The sequence below is a fragment of the Orycteropus afer genome, unplaced genomic scaffold, assembly GCF_000298275.1.
Source record: "Orycteropus afer afer isolate SDZICR_OR568_19922 unplaced genomic scaffold, OryAfe1.0 scaffold00115, whole genome shotgun sequence".
Classification (NCBI taxonomy): domain Eukaryota; kingdom Metazoa; phylum Chordata; class Mammalia; order Tubulidentata; family Orycteropodidae; genus Orycteropus; species Orycteropus afer.
This window is the reverse complement of record NW_006921702.1, coordinates 5,000,658-5,022,326: the sequence shown is the minus strand read 5'-3', so window position 1 is coordinate 5,022,326 and position 21,669 is coordinate 5,000,658. Positions and strand designations below refer to the sequence as shown.

General features: G+C 40.4%; 1 protein-coding gene across 1 annotated transcript in view; it reads left to right on the top strand.

The window, feature by feature from the left end:
- Nucleotides 1-10,080: 10,080 nt before the first annotated feature.
- Nucleotides 10,081-21,669, top strand: part of GRB10 (growth factor receptor bound protein 10) — a 323,919-nt gene continuing 312,330 nt past the window's right edge. Inside the window, exon 1 of the mRNA XM_007943956.2 lies at nucleotides 10,081-10,131. Coding sequence (XP_007942147.1) covers nucleotides 10,081-10,131 — 51 coding nt within the window. The remainder of the gene's footprint in view (nucleotides 10,132-21,669) is intronic.

Genomic DNA, 21,669 nt, shown 5'->3' with positions numbered 1-21,669 from the left:
AAGGAATTCTTATTACTTGTTTCTACAATCAACACCAATAGAAGTAGCAGTCAAGACATCAGACGATGTATTACATTGGGCAAATCTGCTGCAAAAGACCTCTTTCAAGTGCTGAAGAGCAAAGATGTCTCCTTGAAGACTAAGGTGCACCTAACCCAAGCCGTGGTATTTTAAATCACCTCTTAAGCCTGTGAGAGCTGGACAGTGAATAAGGAAGACCAAAGAAGAGTTAATGCTTTTGAATTGTGGTGGTGGAGAAGAATACTAAGAGTACCATGGACTGCTTAAAGGACTAACAGAGCTGTCCTGGAAGAAGTGCAGCCAGAATGCTCCTTGGAGGTGAGAATGGCCAGACTTCATCTCACCTACTTTGGTCATGTTGTCAGGAGGAACCATTCCCTGGAGAAGGATATCATACTTGGTAAAGTAGAGGGTCAACAAAGAAGAGGAAGGCCCTCAACAAGATGGATTGACACAGTGGCTACAACGATGGGCTCAGGTATAGCAAGGATTGTGAGGCTGGTGCAGAACGGGGCAGTGTTTCGTTCTGCTGTGCATAGGGTCACTATGAGTTGGAGACGACTCAATGGCACCCTACAGTAACAACAGCAACAGCAAACCCAAAGGAGGTCTCTATGAGTCAGGATCGACTCGATGGTAGTGAGTTTGGTTTTTCTTTTTCTTTTTTTTTTTTTTTCTTTTTCTTTTTTTTCTTCTTCTTTTTTTTTTTTAATGTCCTTAATGATCTTTATGGATATTCTGTCTGTAATGGAAAGTGGTGTGTTGAAGTCTCCTACTGTTACTGTGGACTTGTCTAATTTCCCTTTCATATTAGAAATTATTTTTGTCATATATTTTGTTGCATTACTGTTAGGTACATACATATTTATAATTATTCTGTCTTCTTGCTGAATCGACCCTTTTATTATTATGTAATGTCATTCTTTATTTACCTCTTGTAATAGATTTTGATTTAATGTCTGTTTTATCTGGCATCAGTAACCCTTGCTCTTTTTTGTTTACTAGTTGATTGGAATATCTTTCTTCATCCTTTTATTTCCTGTAGGACATGGAGGGTTACATCCTCTTACCTCCTGTAACATCACAGGAGGGTGAGAAGATTGCCATTAGCAGCATCAGCCCAAGGCTGATTCCTGTGAAATCAGACATGCCACCACCCTCCAACCTTTTTTTACCAATTCTGACACCAACTGTCCCTTGCATGGCACTCTGCTTCTCTAATGAGTTTGATAGTTTGTTGCAATGTCCACACAGAACTCATAAACAATACTCACAATTATGGGGTTTATTTGGGAAGTAACAGGTACAATTCAGGTTCAGGAATGCTCAAGATACAGTTATTTGATCAGGGTGGCCTTCTGTTGGCCATGCCCAAAGGCATGCCTCTCTTTGGCCCTCAGCCTCTTGTCCTGGCCTCTGCCCTGCTCAGGCAAGTGTTACAAAGCTCTTTTAGCTCTGCTTGTAGGTGCACCCCAGTCCACTAGCAAGCTTGCTGCCCAGAGACACTCAGCTTTCTTGCTCCGTGTCTGGCAAGCCCATCACTGTCTCGAGCTGGTCTCTTAGTTCTGCCACCTTTGCTGCCACAATCTCTCAGTTGGTCTCTCAGCCAAGGAGGTCCAGTGTGGGAATCTTGGGTCCAAGGATGTGTTCCACTCCGCCTTCAGCTCTTCACTCTTGATGGCAGTGAGATGCCCCTTTCTGCTGCTTCTTGTTGTTGTTTGCTGTAGAGTCGGCCCCGACTCATAGCGACCCCTCCTTGAGTTTCCGAGGCAGTATCACTACGGAAGTAGGATTGCCTTCATTTTAAGCCTAGCAGAGTGACAAAACTAACCAATCCTATGGTTAGTTTATTAACCATATTAAAGTCCTATGCACCTTGTTTCTATGGTCTCACTCCCACAAGATGCTTACTTACAAGCCAGTTCCCTTGGTGGACTGCAAGCACCTCTCATTTATGTAGTTCTACCCAGTCATCTGGGAGCTCTGGTAGCATAGTGGCTAAGACACTTGCCTGCTAACCAGACGGCTGGCGGTTCAAACCCACCAGCCACTCCTTGGAAGGAAGGTTGGGCAATCCTACTTCCGTAGTGATACTGCCTCGGAAACCCAGGGAGGGGTCGCTATGAGTCGGGGCTGACTCGACGGCACGTAACAACAACATAACAACCCAGTCATCTGGTGGGTGACACAGAGACTCTGGCTAGAAGAGCCATACTGAGTAATTCACTCACCACATCCAGTCTGTCAGTGTCCTTATGTTTCAGTTGTGTTCCTTGTAGGCAGCAAAAGAATGGGTCATGTTAAAGTATCCATACTGCCACTCTTTGGCTTTTGCATGGGGCATTTAGACCATTAACATTTCAGGTGAAATGAAAACGAAGTGTCTACGTCACCCATTTTGCTATTTGCTTTACAAGTGTTTTGAATTTTTCTTTTAATGCTGATTTTTCTGTTTTTGTTTGTATTTGGCTGATTTTTGTTGTGAGCCTTTTTTGCTTTCTTCTTTTCTTCTGAATGTTATTACTTGTTCATTATATATTATTAAAGTTTTTTTTTTTAAAAAAACCTTGTTTTAGTCTGATTTTTGCTTTATTTGAAGATGGACTCTTGTTGCTGTTCATTTAATTTCTTTTTTGTTAAGAGCTATAAGTGTCTTGGTATTAATTTTCCTTCTCTTGATTCATTTTATTTATCTTGACACATGATGGTGTTCATGATTCTAATTGTCTGGAGATTATTTTTATCATCATATTCTTAATTTTTTCCTTGGGATGGATTATTTAGGCTACAGCTTGTTTTTAATTTTTCTGTGGCTGAGTTTTCTTTCTCTTTTTCTTAAGCAAGGTTTATTAATTTCTAGTTTTACTGTATTTGGTTAGAGAATGGAGCTGCTTGGTGTGCTCACTAAAAGTCCCTGGCTTACCTCTGGAACATTTGGAGTCTCTTCATACAGGCTGGACGAAGCAGTCAGTTTTGTAATATTTTTTTCTTTGCATCTAATAACTTCTTTCGCTCTAGAGATCACTGATATTCTTTGTGGCTTTTAGTCATACTATATTCTCACAGAAATCAAGTTGATTCTGACTCATGGCAACCTCCTTTGGGTTTCTGAGGCAGTAAATCTTTATGGAAGTTGCAGAGCGGCTGGTGGATTTGAACCATCCGCCTTCTGGTTATCAGTCAAATGCCTTTGGCACTGTGCCACCAGTGGCTTAGTATTTTTTTAAAATAATAATTTTACATGTGTTTATAAATGTGTATGTACACATTTGCAAATTTCAAGTTTTCCTAAATATGTTAGTTCTATCTCATTTATACATCATATTCTCATTATGTTTACTGCTATGAATTTTTAAAAAAATCCTAATTTACTTTTTGATTCCTTCTTTTCCCTGAAGTAATGAACCATAGTCTCCAGTAATAGTTTCCCTCAATTTCACCAAGGCCTATTTTACAACTCCCCATCATTTTTCATTTCCAACTTTTCCATTCCAGTCAGTAGTAATTATCTGTGCATCTTGATTACATGCTTGGTCAATTTCAGAATGCAGAAGTTGGTAAAAATCTTTAGGGTATTCACCTTTAGTGGTTGGTGCTTAAATTTAAATAATCATAGTATTAACTCGTCTTCCTTGTAGGCATATGGATATTATCCTATCACTGATAGCATTGTACTTCAAGAGTCAGGATAGATACTGAAATGTTCTTTTTGATGATGAATGTGATACCATTCCTCTTCAATTTGTCATTCCAGGTATAGTAGACCATATGATTCTCCAATTCAAAATGGCCAATACCAGTCCAGTAAGCTCACGTAACACATAGTATATCTATCTTTTTGCATTCCATTTCATTTTTGACAATATCCCATTTCCCTGAATTCATACTTTGTTCGTTTCATGTTCTGATTATTGACGGATATTTATAGCTTTTTTTTCTCATGTTGAATCGTGCTACGTCAGCAAATGAAGGTCTTGAAACCTTTATTGCATTTACGTCATTAAAAATGACTGTACTTTGAGGAGGCAGCACTTCCCCAACTGTATTTTAAATGACTTCTAGTCTAAGTGGCTCATCTTCTGGCACTGCATTAGGCAGTGTTTTACTACTATTCATATGGTTTTCAATGGTCAGTTTTTTTCAGAAGTGCACCACTATGTTCTTCCTCCTTGTCTTTCTTAGTATGGAAGCTTTGCTTAAACCTGTCTAGCATCAGTAACCCTACTCTAGTATTTGAAATACTGGTGGCATAACTTCCAGCAGCAAGCAACCCACCATAGTATGACAGACTTGATAGACAAGTGGTAGAAAGTATAACACACATTTTTATTATTTTAGATTTTCATGTTTTGTTGCTTATTTTGTGAGATAAAGGCTTAATTCTTTTTGTTCATTTTTGGTTACACTGTCTTTAATATGTCATACTTTTAAAGTAAGTATATTGCTTTAAATTGTACTTAAACACCTTTAGTGCCCCTGCTCCATTTTGTTTGAATTTGGTTTCGAGTCTGACACCTTTGCTCATTTTGTCTTTGTCATTCCTTATTTCTAGCTCCTTTTAAAAACATTTTATATTTGTCTTCAGTATTTTTAAAAATTACAGTAATTCTGAATACTTTGTGAAAAGAATGGAGTTAGACAGTTAACATTGCTACATGTTATCAATCTTCTGTCACAAATAGTTTTTTCTGTTTAAATGCTTCTTCAATCTGCCTGTTTTCTATTTTTCCTTTGATGTTTAAATTACTGATAGTTTCCTTTTATTATGATTTGTAATATAAATACTGTTTTCAGTTCTACAAGTGATTATCTTTGTATTTCACGAACACTGCTCAATTTCATTTTTTCTGATAAAGAACAGAATCTTCTGGTTTTTATGGAAGTTACGTTTTTTTTTTCCCAATCCTAAAATGATTTAAGACTTGAAAATTCTCTTTTTTAATTATATTTTATTAATGTAATTATAAATCATATTAATTATATTATTTAATCTTATTGAAAACCAGAAACCAAACCAGTTGCTGTGGAGGTGGAGTCATTTCTGACTCATGGTGACACCATGTGTGTCAGGGTACAACTATGCTCTGTAGGGTTTTTCATGGCGGTCATCTTTCAGAAATAACTGCCAGGCTTGCTTTTCGTGATGCCCTGGGTGTATTCAAACCGCTAACCTTTCAGTTACTAGCTGAATGTTTAACTGTGCTACTCAGGGAATCTATTTTATTGTCAGCAAATATTTCTTGAGTCCTTACTATGTGCAATTAAGAGTCTTGGGAATATAAAAAGGAAACAAGACCAAGATCCAGTCCTCAAGCAGAGGTTTAATAACTATATAAAAGTTAAATAAAACTCATTTCATTTAATGGTTGGGGCCATGAATAGGATACAACTAGGATACAAGCTAGAATTGTTTATGTAGGAGGAGTAAGCATGCTGGCCCCGATCTGAGCATTTTGCTTGTGTTAAGTCTGAGGAAAGGTCGAGTTGTGGGGGCAGCATTCAAAGGAGAGATAGGAGAAGCTATGAAAGAGACATTCTGGGGAGTTGGGGAGTCCAAAAGTACTTTCCTAGGGAAGTGTTGTAGAATTTTCTGGTAATCCTAAATGCCCATTTTGGAGGTTTGGTTACGAAAAATAGAAAAATGTCCGTTTAGCACAGTTGTGTGACTTTTCTCTAGTCAGTGCAATTACTTGGACATGGGAACTTGACTTGGCTACTTGCCTTTAAGCAGATGAGTTTTGTCTTTCTAGAAGAGCAGGCTAGAGAAAGAGACCTAAGGGTATTTCTCACAGAATAGTTAAGGAGCTAGACTGTTGTTGATCCTAAGCCAGGAAGCAGAGAAGTGAGAACTGAGCAAGGTGAAGGGGAGATAAAAATGGTAGGGCCAGTGAATCAGCAGACTCCATGAAATGGATATTAGCATGAGTGTAACGAGGACAGTAAATGAGCTTGGAATCATTGGAGGGCAGTGTTAAGGGAGTGGAACTGGTAACCCTATTCCTAACCACAACCCCAATCTTAACTTGAACCTAACCCAAGCCTATATTCAAATTGTTGGTTGCAACTTATTATTGTTCCTTGAAATCAAGTGAGTAGGTCATGAAAAGCATTTTTACTAAGTAGAATAGAATAGAAAATGTTAGAATTGAATTCATGAATCTCTAGCAAGAATTGAACCTATTGCCAATTGAAATGGGCCATGCTCGTCATGATATGAACACATGGATCAGCTGTGCGGTATAGTAAATTACCTGGTATGGCTTTACTAGCCAAAAGTCTTTGTAAACTTCGTGGTGGAATTTGCTGTGAGCAACTGAGGAGCTCTTGATTGTTAAAGATATCCACCTGGGGTATTTCTGTTGAGAGTGGCACAAAGCAATGTTCTGGGAAGGCTGCTCTCTCTCAGGTACTTAGAATTCTAATGTAATGATTGGTTAGTTTGGCCACTCTGCCAGACTCAAAAGGAGCCCTTCTAGTGGCAAAAGGGATCTCTGTGACTGCTGGTTGAGAAAGACATGTTGCTGAGAAAAACGTGCTCCTGAGAGATGATACATGCTGCTGAGAAAGAGACACCGAGAGACATGCACTGCTGAGAGAGAGAGACACTGAGAGACACACACTGCTGAAAGAGAGACTGAGAAAGACCACTGGCTGTGAAACAGTGGGCTGAGAGAGACTGAGCATGTTCCTGAACTTCAATTGTAGCCTGTTGCTTCCCTAATAAACCCCGTAATCTGTGAGTTCCGTATGGCCACTGCATTGAATTGTCAGACCTAGCAGAGAGGTGATGGGTGCTGCTGGAGGAAAGGGTGGTGAAAGGGCTGAAGGGAGGTAGCATGGCTGATCTCGCAGGAATAGGCCTTGGGCTGCTGATGGTGATTCTGTCTTCGTCTTGTGGGGTTACAGGAGGTCAGAAGATGTGGCCTCCTTGCTTCTTCAGCAGGCTGCAAATATGTCATTTTGTCATCTGCTTACTGGCATCACATTGGAGTTTTGTAGTATACCATGTCAATTTGACCATCAACATAATAGAAGGGTTGTTAATGCTGTACAGTTTAAATGGCTCATAAACATAGTTTGCAGTTAGTTATAATATTAAGGGCAGAGGAATTGCATATTCTGTCTGCCAAAGTGTCAAGACTTTTCATTAAGAATGCTGAGTGTTCTTTCCAGAAAAATTGTTATTGGGTGCAACATTTTTCAAGTGTATGACAATTATATCATTTTAATTTACCTAGTACTTATTGCCCTTAAAATGGAAGAAGATAAACATGAACTCCAAAGAACAAAGGAGTGTTTAAGTTCATTTGCTGGATCTGGAAGTATAAATATTGACAAAGTGAAGAAAAATGTTGACTCTGGAATCAACAAGCATTGACTTTGCCTGAACTACTTTTCTGAACTATAATCCGGTAAAGAAAAAAAGTATAAACTTTATAATGAAGATTATTTAATTTTTTATCATATGTTTAAAGCTCAATTAAAATGGACAGATTCCAATATATTATTTATAATAACGTTGTTACAAAGGTGGCTTTAACCTTCACAATTAAAAGGACATGTGAAGCTAACACAGTAGGCTGGAATTGTCCATAAGGAGAAAATTGTCAAAGGAGAAATAGAATTAGTGGCACCATTTCTTAGTCACACTACAACTGCTAGTGAGACAGCCTTTTATCCTAACAGTAGATATATTACAGATATATATATCTAGCTACTTGCAGAACTGTATCTTTGAACGTGGAACACATCATTTTTGATAAATCAGCTAGTTAGTTAAAAACTGAACTATTCAAAGTTAGCATAGTATATCACTAATTTGTCCTACTGTAGGACATTTAAAAGGGACAGTTTTGGTTCAGATGTGGTATATAGACTTTTCAGTCTTCCTAAGTACACTAGTAAAAACAGTGCTTTTAGTTTTTGTTAGGCATGTCTGGCAAGATCATTTTATCGTGGACTTGTTGTGTGGATTAAATTTTAACCTCACAGACAGTTGAGCTAGTAGATAGGGTTACAGAACTGTAAAAGTATATAGTTGGACTGGATAAATCTAAACTGGGGAAACTTAAGATTTACAAGTGATGGAACTGTGTATATCATCCCAAAAGCTGATGATGTAATTTAAAGGGGGAAAAAAAAGTTGAATCTTTGAAAGCACTACTTGGAACCACTGCTTTATAAATCTCCAAGCTTTCACATCCTAAGGAATTTTGCTGTACCTCATGGTTATATTGAAAAATTTAGTGGAAGTTGTTAAATTTGATTAAAGAAAGCTCCCTGAATGATCAATTTTTTAATACATTTTATTAGGCCAGACTAATGCAATGCACTTACTGTATCTTACTGAATTTGTTTTTCCTTCCAAGGGAAAATACTCAGCAGGACATATGCAGTGCACATTATTCTGGCTGAGAAACTATCTCATTTGGTAAATATTTTCAAGGGGGATATTTAGGTAGTAAAACTGTCATATATAAATAATATTTTCAGTACTCTTAACACATTAAATTTGAAACTTCAGGGAGCAAATAATAATATGTTGAACATATCTGAAAGTTCTACAGGACATACAGGTTAGGTTAGCAAGACTGTGTGCGCTGAATCCAGGGGAGGTGACAGAGGACTGCCTGCTGCAAGGAGGCTGGGGTGTGGGACAGACTGATGGCATGGGCTGCAGAGGATGGTTTAAGGGACGAGGGGGGAGCAGTTATCAGAGGCAGCAAGGAGAAGAACGGGGCCACTAACCCACCCCTAGACCTGTAGGGATATGGATTAGGGGAAGAAAAGAGCTTCCCTAAGAGTGCTGTAGGAGAAGCATTGCCCATGGGAGAGCCAGGCTGTAGTTAGGTAGAGAGTTTAGAGAAGGGTAGGGTTGAGAGATGAACCTCCTGGTGGTGAGGGGTGAAGTTAGATGCAGCATGTTGGGATTGCATGGTGTGTTTGGAGGTGAGTGGGGGGGGGGGTTGAGGCTGCAGGTACCAACTGAAGGCATCACTGTGCTGTCCAGGAGAATTTGTAGTAAATGGCTTAGGGTACTTGTCTATCTCTGGGGATAAGGGATTGGGGACATGACTGGTTTGCAGTCCAGAGCTACTTGAAGGTCTTGGGGCTGCTGATCTTACCTGAGGCTAGGAGAAATTGTCAGCCAATGTACCTCATACACAGCTATCACTTGTCTGTCAGTGGAGGCTTGCATGTTGCTGTGAGGCTGAACGGGTCTCAGTGGTGCTTCCAAACTAAGACAGTTGAGGAAGGAAGGCCTGGTGATATACTTCCCCAAATCCACCAGTGAAATCTTATAATCACAACCGTTCAGTGTATGACTGATCATGGGGATGGTGCAGGACAGGGTAGCATTTCACTCTAATATGCGTGAGGTCTCCGTGAGGTGAGGGCTGACTTGATGGCAGTGTTACACAGAGCTCATGTAGGAGTTGGGAAGTGCTCTGTAGATTCAAGAAGCCATTTCTGTGAACGCTGTTCTCGAAGATGTAGTTACAGAGCTACAGCATGCAGGGAGAGGGCGTTGAATCAATATGCTGTAGTTTTGTCCTCACTGCGAACTAGTGGTTGGTTCTTGGCTTTGGCTGGTTGAGCCAGCATTTATGCAGGTGGTACTTTGTAGCCCCTGCCCCTGTGATCAATTTACCAAATTATATAATCTCCTCAGTGTATCAGTAGAGGTTATGAGAAAAAAAGGATCAAATGATTGAGGGAAAATGCTAAGAATGTGAGAGTTAAATACAATGGCATCAGTGTCACTTCCCCTCCCTGGGTACCTTTCAATTCTACAGACTTTTGTGATAACACAGATGACTTCTTAAGGTTTGATAGTTGCTGATAGTCTTGTTGTGTTATAAGAAAAACTGGCACCTCTTGAGCAGCCCTCCTCCAAACTACAGGTGATATCCAGGCTTCGCTCACCTAGATAAACGTGCTTGTGAACAAGTTGTAAAGGGTGACAGCTTTTTCTGGCTTGCCATCTCACTGTCTGTCTCTATTGCAGGTGTTGCAGCACAGTAAATATAATTTGAAGAAGGCAAGGTGGAGGAACCGATGGCTTTAGCTGGCTGCCCAGATTCCTTTTTGCACCATCAGTACTACCAGGTATGGGTGAGCATGGATGTCTGATTTTGGCAAAACAGTGTTGGCCCAGGGCTCAGCACAAATGTTATTAACAACCATGAGCTGTTTTGGTTACTAGTAGGTCACTAAGGAAATACTGGAACAGGGACTGCTGACAAGTTTCTTCTGGCACGTTCTGCCATGCTCTTCCTTTCTTTTCTTCCTTATCTTATTTCCATTTGACCCTGGAATCCTTTTTAAAATTTGCCTGCTCATACCTGTGATTAGATGTTTGGAGTGAAACAGACACTGGGTGTTCATTTCCCAGGTCCTAAAGCTCCACATGGTAACGTGGAGTGAGGGCAAATACTGGGTACTTATTTAGAGACATGGCCTTATAGGGCAAGGAAACAGAAAGGAAAAAGGATGATTCTTTAATGGGTGGCTCTTGGCCTAGCTATCTCCTGTCTTTAGAGATGGAAGCTCTTTTAGTTATCTAGTGCTGCTATAACAGAAATACCACAAATGGGTGGTCTTAACAAACAGAAATTTATCTTCTCACAGTGTAGGAGGCTAGAAGTCCAAATATAGGATGCCAGCTTGAGGGGAAGTCTCTCTATCTGTCTGTCTGTCTGTCTGTCTGTCTGCTTGGGGAAGGTCGTTGGCAAATGTAGTGCATGTACTTTCCCCTCTTTTATATCTCAAAAGAAATTGACCCAAAACACATCCTACATGAATACAACCACATTAGTATAACAAGGAAGACTGATTCCCAAATGGGATTATAACCACAGGTATTGGGGTTAGGAATTACAGCACCTATTTTGAGTCCATAACAAGAGGCCTTTATGCAGATTGATCCCCCCTTCCCCACAGTTGTGCTATCAGGCACTGGGGTTTTGTGGGGAAACAAGTTTATTTCTGATTCCATTTCTCTGCCTCTTCTTCATAGGCTATCAGAAAAATGTTTGCAAATTTCCTTTCTCTTCTGAAGGAGATGTTATTTTCAGCTTTACTGTGTACATGACACATTTTTCTTCTTTTTTTAAACTTTTTATTGTGATTTGGGTGAAAGTTACAGAGCGAATTTGTTTTCCATTCATTGATTCATGAAGATTTTGATTCGTGACATTGACTGCAGTCCCCACAGTGTAACAACACTCTTTCTACCTACCATTCCCAGTGCGTTCTGTTTCCTTTGTCCTTCTTTCCTATCCTTCCTTCCTTTGTGGGCTTCATCCTCGGACAAATACTGTCCTTTTGATCTTGGGTAGTTAATTATTCTAATGAGTGCCTACCTCCTTGTTATTGTTCACCCTACAGGCCTGTTTGGCTGAAAGTTGAGCCAGGGAGGTGAGTTCAGTTCTTGGCTTGAAGGGTCTCTAGGGGCCATAGTCTCAGCGGGAGTAGATGACATATTTTTAAGGGGTGGCCTCTGGTTCTTAGGATTTGATATCCAAACTTGCTTTATCATTTAAACTACTTATGCCATCTCTTGGCCTTTATCTTTACAGCTGGAAGAGTCCTAAGTTTTGAAGTCCTTCTATATGCTTTGCCTTGGATCAGATTTTTGCACTTTTCTGAACTTGTTTGTCTCCCTTAATCTGTGAAGTCTGTTTTTAGCCAAAGTGATGAGACTTTACCGGCAGCATTACAGCTGTAAGAAGAGGTCTGTTTAATTTTTTCTGTGGTGTTAAAGTGAAATAAGCCTTTGAAGAAACACTAAAGATTAGGAATGCAATTCATTCAAATCATTGAATTTGACGTGGAGCCGAAACTGGTGACAAGCCAGAAAAGAGGACTAAAACCTTGGCAGAGTTAAGGTGACCTAAGGGTCTGTTGAGTGTGTCAGCTTCAGTAAAGAAAGACCTTGTCCCCTGCCTCATACATAATTGTTTTCTTGTTCTTAAAGAGGCTGTAGTTACATCACTCCATTGATTAAAGTTCTGTGCTTTATCTGTGGGTCATGGGTCCAATTCTCTAGTGGCCAGTTAGCTTTGGCGAGTTCTTTGGACACAGATTGCACCCCTAATTCCAGCTTGCTGCCTTGCACTTCATAACATTCGTCCCCAGAGGTAGGATGAGTACACTAAAAAGAAAACATCTCATGTGGGAGTCCCTGTGAAAGTTATTTTAGAAGTGTCATCTTCAGCAGGAGACAGGAAGATTTAAAGGCAAATGATGACATAGGGAAGGGTATTAGAACAAAGGCTCCCCTTGTTTTCCTTCACTTCCCACTAGCATTTTTGATGTTCTAGTAGTGCATACAGGCAGGCGTGCAGACTAAAGTCAGTGCCTTACTTTATGGGTCTGTGAAGTGTTTGCATTGCTGTTCCCAAGTGGCCAAAAGCTGCTGTCCCAGGAGCCAGAAAGCTGTAATGGGGGGCCTTCACTGGGTGCTCTGCAGTTCTCTGAGGAAATGCTCAGTAATGCCTTTCAGTGGCTTTCGAAGGCACTGTCTTACTCTTGTAAAAATCCAGCAGCAAGACTTGGCAGCATTTGTATTCTGTTCCTGGAAAATCAGATGACAGTTCCAGAATTTCTCAGAAAATGTGACGATTTATAATGAGTTCCAGTCTTGAGCAATCTGCAGTTATAGCAATTAGATAAATCTGTAAATTTTTATAGAGAAAAATTTCTTCTTAAAATCTTCAATGTATAAATAAGTTTCTAATTCTAGCTGTTCACTAATAATTGTGTCTTGGATAAGTGTTCAGTCACTGATAAGTAAAGTTTTTATGAAGGACTACAGCCTGAATGGAATGGATAGTGAATAAGGAAGACCAAAGAAGAGTCAATGCTTTTGAGTTGTGGTGCTGGAGAAGAATGATGAAAGTACCATGGATGCTAAAAGAACTAACAAATCTGTTGTGGAAGAAGTGCAGCCAGAATGTTCCTTGGAAGTGAGAATGGCCAGACTTCATCTCACCTACTTTGGTCATGTCAGATGGCAAAAGAAACCATTCTCTGGGGAAGGATATCATGCTTGGTAAAGAGGAGGGTCAACGAAGGAGGGGAAGGCCCTCAACAAGATGGATTGACACAGTGGCTGCGGTATGGGCTTAGGTATGGCTGCAGTATGGATCATGAGGCTGGTGCAGGACCGGGCAGTGTTTCATTCTGTTACATAAGGTTGCTGTGAGTCAGAGATGACTCTATAGCACCTAACAACAACAACAGCACAGCCTGAATGCTCCTTAGAAGGGAGGATGGTGAGACTTCGTTGCTTGTACTTTGATCATGTCATTAGCATGGACCATTCATGGTATCAAGTAGGATATTATGCTTGCTAAAGTAGAGGATCAGTGACAAAGAGGAATACTGTCACAAGATGGAGAGACACAGTGACTGCAACAATGGAATCACATATAGCAACAGTTAGGAGGAGAGTGCAGGACTGAGCAGTGCTTTGGTCTCTTGTGCTATGAGTTGAAACTGACTCAATGACACCTAATAACAACATATATACACACATGCATCCATACACATTCCCTGGGTGGTGCAATTAGGTAAGCACCCATCTTCAAGCCAAAAGATTGGTGGTGGTGGTTTGAACCTACCCAAAGGAGCCTCAGAAGAAAGGCTTGGTAATCTACTTCTGAAAGGTCGTGGCCTTGAAAACCCTATGGAGCAGTTCTACTTTGCACATGTGGAGTAGTCACGAGTTGGAAACGACTCCATGGCTATTAATGACAACAACATATACACTGAAGCACCCAAATTGTGTCCATTTAATTATTGTGTGTGCTTTTTTTTTTCTTTTTACTTATTAACTCTGGACCTTGGGAAGATCACATAACTTTCCTGTATCTTAGTTTCCTTGTTGGTACAAAGAGCGTAATGGAGGTTTTTATGAGGATTAGAAGGAATGTGTGGAAATTACCTAGGACAGGCCTGCCACATGTTAAAAACTTGGTAAAGAATCACTGTCTAATTCCTAGGATGTTAATGAGCACCACGTAGGTACGAGACATTGTTTTGGTAAAGGTGCAGTTTTAGCTGAACATACAGAGTTCTTGGGTTTATGTGTCCAAGTGGGGGAGAGAGACACACACATAAACAGCTGATAAATAGACAATTCAAATCATGGTATGATTTTGAAGCAAATAAAATAGGAGAGACAGAATGTGGGCTGCTGTGGCTATGAAGTTATACCATCCACCCCTGAGAGAGGGCTGTGAGTTTGTAGAGCTGAAAAGGTGGCACCCACACTGGACTTGGGGAGAGCTCGCAGCATGTTGTTGTTGTTGTTGTTTGCCATCAAGTCGGCCCCAACTCATAGCGACCCCTCCTTGGGTTTCCGAGGCAGTATCACTATGGAAGTAGGATTGCCCAACCTTTCTTCCGAGGAGTGGCTGGTGGATTTGAACCGCCAGCCTTCTGGTTAGCAGTCAGGTGCCTTAGGCACTATGCTACCAGAGGGAGAAGCAAATAACAAGGATGGGAGGAGAGAATTCTTTTGGCACTGGAAGGTCAGGGTGGCTGGAGCAGAATGAACAAAGGATATGAGGCCAAGAGGAAGTGGCACAATCATGTGGGACCCTGTGTTCCAGGGTAAGGACGTCAGACTTTACTCAGTTTGGAAGGAGAGGTTTCGGGATATGGTTCCTTGTCTGCAATTTCAAAATCCGAAGAACTCAGAAACAAGATCCTTTGTCATTTGTCCTGTCATAACAGAACTTGACTTGAATTCGTCCCTTCCTGTATTCCGTTTTGGGAGTATGATGGGGTTTACTGTGGGTACCACTCAGATCTCATCTATATTCTTTGGTGTGTACACCATATTATCTTTCAAAGTCTTGAAAATTCTTAATTCTTAACCATATCTAGCCTTGACGAAGGTGTTAAGCACCTATTAGAAGAGTTGTAATAAATAAAATCCACTACCTGTCAGCACTGGAGGCAAGATGGTTAAGCGTATCCCTGCTAACCGAGAGGTCAAAAGTTCAAGCTCACCCACTGCTGTATGGAAGAAAGATATGGCATTCTGCATCTGTAAAGATTATAGCCTTGGAAAAACCCTATGGGGCAGTTGTGCTTTGTCCTATATGGTCTCTGTGAGTCAGAATTGACTCGGTGGCAATGGGTGAAACAAAAACTGTCAGCTTGTTGTACTGTGGTGGCTTGTGTGTTGCTGTGATGCTGGAACTATGCCATTGCTATTTCACATACCAACATTGTCATGCATTGTCGTTTCAGTGGAGCTTTTAGACTAAGACTAGTCAGAAAAGGTCTGGTGATCTACTTCCAAAAATTAGCCAGTGAAAACCTTATGAATCACAATAAAACATTGTCTGACTCGCTTGCTTTGGATACGTCATCAGCAGGGATCAGTTGCTAGAGGTGAATATCATGTTAGGTGAAGAAGAGGGCTAGCAAGGGTGAGAGTGACCCTCATTGAGGTGAATTGGCACAGTAGCCCCAACAATGGACTTGTACATGCCAGTGATTGTGATGATGACATAGGACAGGGCGATGTTTTTACATTGTATGTAAAGTTGCCTTAAGTCAGAGTTGACTTGATGGCATCTAAAAATAACAATGATAAAAGCAATATTTATTATCCTTCAGAAAAATATAAAATAAAAAATAAAATGGCTTCAGGTCAAAACATCTGAGCAAAATGTATTAAGCTATGCTTTAGAAATAAAATGTTCAATAAAGATTATTAAGGTTATTTTACTGCTGAATGTCCAAAATCAATATTTATTTTCACTTTTATATATTTTATAAGTGTTTTATGAGTGTTTTTTTTATTTCTGAATTAAGAATTTACATGCTAGTATTAAAAATGAAGCATCTTAGACACTCCTTATAATCATGCCTCCTAGAGACTGTTGGAAAAGATGTGAATAGCATGAGAAGGTTTGGAGATAGTGTTCATGCACAATGACTCTGATGCTAGAAAGGTGAAGTTGGCAAACCTCACCTTCATTGCTTGCTGCATGGCAGTGATCACGAATCCAGTTCCCACTTGAAAATGGATCCAGACTTCACCTTCCCACATCTCCATGATCCTTGTAGCCAACTGCTTCATGTGACATTCTCTCTGACATTATCTACCCAGAGTTAGGTTAGACTTCATAGCCAGTTATCTTGAGGCAGATCAGAATGTCCCTGGCCACTTTGGGCCAGGTCATCAGGTATCAGCAATAGGCTCAGGAGTCTACACAACTCCCTGCAGTTCAAACCAGCTGTCCTCTTTCTTTCGCTCTAGACTCCTGGGTCTAGGCCACCAAGTTAGAAGGATTCTGTCCTTCACATCAACTGCCAGATAGGCAGCTGCCAGCCTCTGCTGGTTCTCACTGCCCCTTGTGGGTTTGTTAATTGTGTAGAATGACTAAAAATCCATGGAGAACATTAGATACACTTAACAGTTACCAAGACAAAAAAACAAAACCCATTGTCATCCAGTTGATTCTGACTCATAGCAACCCTATTTTTTATAACCAGAAAGGATGTAAGCATCAGGCAACGTTTGGGAGAGGTCCCACCATAAGGTTTCTGCTGTCCCCAGGGAGTTGCCTGTGCTTGGATGTTCTCATCATTCCAGGAAGTCCCTTGTAACTTCTGAGTTTTGGGTTTTAATTGACTCATTGGTTGTCAGTAGTTGAGCTTACATTGCATAGTCAATGATTGATTGAATCACTGAATATGGAGGCCTGCATCATTATCTCTCCCCTCCTGAAGTTACTTGCCAGGTGGTGAGTTAGAGGCTTCTAATACATTTGCACATGTTTTAAATATTGCATGGCTGTTTTAGAAAAATAAAAGATACCTTGATTGCTGGGCAGTTTCCAGGGGCTCTTTTCAGGAACCATAGATAAGGCCATATCAGACTTTTCTCCTACCCTCCATTCTGAGAGTGATATCGTAAATTCTGTCCCAGCCCAAAGTTACCACAGATAACTTATTTTGGATCCATATCCATGCTGTGTCTTTGAAACTTCAAACAGGAAACTTGCTTTTCTAGAGTAGCAATTAGGGGAATTATGTGCCAAATCTGACTTAGTGTCTGCTTTTGTAAGTAAAGTTTTTATTTTGTTTTTTATCTTTATTGTGATTTGGGTGAAAGTTTACAGAGCAAATTCATTTTCCATACAGCAGTTCATGCACATTTTGTTTCATGACATTGGCTGCAATCCCCACAATGTAACAGCTCCCTTCCCACTTCTTCCCCTAGTTACCTCTTTCCTGTGTTCTTCTTTCCTATGCGTTCCTGCCCCCTAGCTATCTCCCTGTGCAAATACTGCCCTTCTGTTCTGCCATGATTGATTGTTCAAAGGAGTGTATCTACCTGGTGTAAATGTTCACCCTATATGCCTGTCTATTATCTGGCTGGAAGCCATAGGAGTGAGTTCAATTCCAGGCCTGAAGGGTAACTAGAAGCTGTAGTCTCAGGGATCTCACCAGGCTCTATCAGACCAGTAAACCTGGTCTTTTTTATGATTTTGAGTTTTATTGCACATTATTCTTCCCCTCTATCCAAGATCGTCTATTTTGATCCCTTTCTGGGTAGTTGACAGTGTTAAGGACGAACCCTCTAGTTCTCCTGGTCTCATGGTCATGTAGGCTGAGGTTCACATGGTCGACTAGTTCCTTGGACAAGTTGTTTCCATGTGTCTTCATTGTCCTTTGCTCTGGACAAAAAGAAACCAATTGTTGCGTCTAGATAGCTGCTTGCAATCTTTTAAGACCCTAGTCACTACTCACCAAAGTAGATGTAGAACAATGTTTTTGTGTAGTATGTTATGCCAGTTGAGCTTGATGTCCCCTGTGACCATGGTCCTGAACCCATAGATCCAACAGCTTGCTCTGTCAGGCTGATTAGGCTTAGGCTGTGCCTAAGAAGTTATCATAACTTTGCTCCTGTAAGTTCTATTTATATGGGCATTCTTACAGCACATATAAGTACGTATGTAGAAATATTGTCTGTCTACTCGGAAGGAAGGTTGGGCAATCCTACTTCCGTAGTGATACTGCCTTGGAAACCCAAGGAGGGGTCGCTATGAGTCGGGGCCGACTCGACAGCACATAACAACAACAACAACACCTTATATATGGTCATGGGTATATTCCCTTTTGCCTAGACATACCTGATCATTCAGCCTGTCTACCTATCTATTTACTAGTAATCTTTGTTATCACTTATAATGCAGTACAGTATATGTAAAAATTTTTATCTTTGTTGTCTGTACCTCTTGTGCACCTCTCTGTGTCTTCCTTTTCATTACTGTTATTGTGTTGGTCACTAGATTTGGTATATTGCCTTTCCCTTCACCCGAAGTGATATTTGTCTCTTACCTATCCAGCAATTTTCCTTCCCCTCCCCACTCTGGTCAAAAACAAAGAAATTTTTCTTCCATATATAAACCTTTCCTTGACTTTTTACATAGTGAAGTAATACAGTGTTTGTCCTTCTATGATTGACTTTTTTCACTCAGTGGAATGTCTTCCATGTTCATCCATGTAATGTTGTATTTTGCAGATTCTACATTATTCTTTAGTGTTGCATAGGAGTATTCCATTGTGTCTACGTACCATAGTTTGGTTATCCATTCTTCTGTCGAGATGGGCACTTAGGTTGTTTCCATCGCTTTCCTATTGTGAATAGTGCTGTGATGAACGTGGGTGTGCGTACATCTGTGTCCAGGCTCACACTTCTTTAGGATTTATACTTAATAATGGGATTGTTGGATCAAATGGTATTTCTATGTCCAACTTTTTGGGAGCTCTGGTAGCACAGTGGCTAAGACACTTGCCTGCTAACCAGACGGCTGGCGGTTCAAACCCACCAGCCACTCCTCGGAAGGAAGGTTGGGCAATCCTACTTCCGTAGAGATACTGCCTCGGAAACCCAAGGAGGGGTCGCTATGAGTCGGGGCCGACTTGACAGCACATAACGACAACAACAACAACATGTCCAACTTTTTAGGGAATCGCCACACTGCTTTCCATAGTGGTTGTAAAATTTTACAGTCCCACCAGCAGTGTATGAGAGTTCCAGTCTCTCTACATCCTTGCCAGCATTTGTTATTTTGTAAAAAAAAGTTTTATTGTACTACAACTGTGTTCATTTGTTTGCGTTATTGTCTATGGCTGCTTCTTGGACTACATCAGCAGAATTGAGTAGTGTCTGGCCCTTTATAGGAGCTTGTCAACCCTTGTTTACACTGACTGTAAGAAACAGTGTCTTGGGATGACTTAAGCCAAATTGGGCCTCCTCATATGGGCTCGTGTCCTCAGTTTTTGGTAACAGGCCTGAGACTCATGGTGCTTGTATGAGATTTGGATTTTTTTGCTGGTGCCCTGGACAGTTGGGTTCTTCAATCCTTTGACAATATCTAGAGGATGATTTTGTCCTATATATTCTTGATTTGGGGCCAGTCCCTAGAAATGAGTTCTGTTCCTTCTGTCCATCACTTATTATTTTACCTAGCGAGTAATTCTTCATCTATTCCTTTGTTAATACTGTATACTTCACACTTTCAAAAAAATAGTATTTTTATTGGACTATATTTTCCTTAAGAAATTTAGCTGCCTATTGGTATTTTGCTAAAGTTCTCTCTAAATTCTTTAGATTTACAGGGTCATTGTGAGAATTAGAGGTAACATATATAAAGCTCTTGGCATTGTGTTTGGCACATAGAAGATTTCATTATTTGGGAATGGATATTTTGATCAATATTGCAATGTGAGTTGGCTATCTGATTCTTTCTAAGAATGTATATATATATATTTTTTTTGGAATATAGAATTTTTAAGTAATTTTCATGATGCCTGTGTAAATTTGAGATTACAGTCTTCTTAAGTCTTTTTTGTTTCTTCTGAAATAACAGTAGAATATTTGGAAAAAAAAATAGATGGCATTTGGTTTGGAAAAACATTTTCTCACTGATGTGCCAAATTGCTGTTAACTGATTTTTAATTTATCGGAAGCCTCATTGTTAGTTGCTTTTTGACTCTGATTTATGGGATCCCTGTGTTCAGGGTAGAATATGCTCCAAAGGATTTTCAAGGCTGTAACCTTTAAGAAGCGGTTCACCAGGCCTGTCTTTCAAGATGTCTGGAAGTACTTAACTGTTTCTGCCACCCAGGAACTCCATTGGGAATATAGATAATTAATAACATGAGTTAATAAATCATAAAAATATATTTATTTTCATGTTTTCTGATAATTTATTGAATCAGTTGAAAATCTTTTCTTTAAATGTTCTAAGTAACTTTGGCTAATTTGTTCTTTCACTTAACTGTTTTTGTGAACATATTTCATATATAGACTGTACTGGGTAGTAGAATACAAGATAAACAAGATGCCAACCCCACATTCAGTGAATCCACAGTACTAGGGACTAGACGGGAGCTCTGGTAGCATAGTGCCTAAGGCACTTGACTGCTAACCAGAAGGTTGGTGGTTCAAATGCACCAGCCACTCCTCGGAAGGAAGGTTGGGCAATCTACTTCTGTAGTGATGCTGCCTCGGAAACCCAAGGATGGGTCACTATGAGTCAGGGCTGACTCAGTGGCACATAACAACAATAGGGACTAGCAGATTGTGGCTAAGTGTAAAGGGTGCCAATGGAGTGGCAGTGGTGTGCTGTGTGGGGGTGTGTGGTGGCTTTGGAAGTGACATTGGCCTCACTATAATAGTCATTCATTGTGTTCTACTGTGGCCTTTTCAGTAACATCGTACAAGTCAGTTCCCTCTTGCTCTGTGAGTGTTTGAAAGTATGTACCATAGATCACCACCTGGCCACATTCCCTAAGTTTCTGTTTTTTTTTTAAATTGTGATTTTGGTGAAAGTTTACAGAGCAAATTCACTTTCCATATGTTGTTGTTGTTATGCAGCTCACATATACTTTGTCTCATGACATTGACTTCAATTTTCCACAATACAACAGCTCCCCTCCCACTTCCTCCCCATAGTTACCTCTTCCTTATGTCCTTGCCTGCCACGCAGTCCTGCCCCTGAGCTGTCTCCCTGTGCATACACAGCCCTTCTGTTCTCCCATGGTTGATCTCTCCAAGGAGTATATCTACCTAATGTAAATGCTCAGCTCATATGCCCGTCTTTTGTTTGGCTGGAAGCCATGGGAGTGGGTTCAATTCCAGACCTGAAGGGCAGCTAGAGGCCATAATCTTAGTGGTTTCATCAGGCTCTATCAGACCAACAAACCTGGCCCCCTTTTTTTCTTTTTAAATGATCTTGACTTTCATTCCACATTGTTCTCCCATTCTATCCAGAATCTCCTACATAGATCCACCTCTGAGTGGTTGACAGTAGTAGCCGGGTACCATCTAATTCTGCTGGTCTCATAGTTGTATAGGCTGAGTACCAGTTGCTTGGACTAATTGTTTCAATGACTCTTTGGTTTTCTTCATTCTTCTTTGCTCTGGATGAGGAGAGACTCATCATTGCATCTAGATGGTCACCTGCAAGCTTTTAAAATCCTAGTCGCTGCTCGCCAAAGTAAGATGTAGAACAATGTTTTTGTGTAGTATGTTACACCAATTGAGCTAGATGTCCCCTGCGACCATGGCCCCAAGTCCACAGGTCCAACTACTCGTTCTCTCTGGGT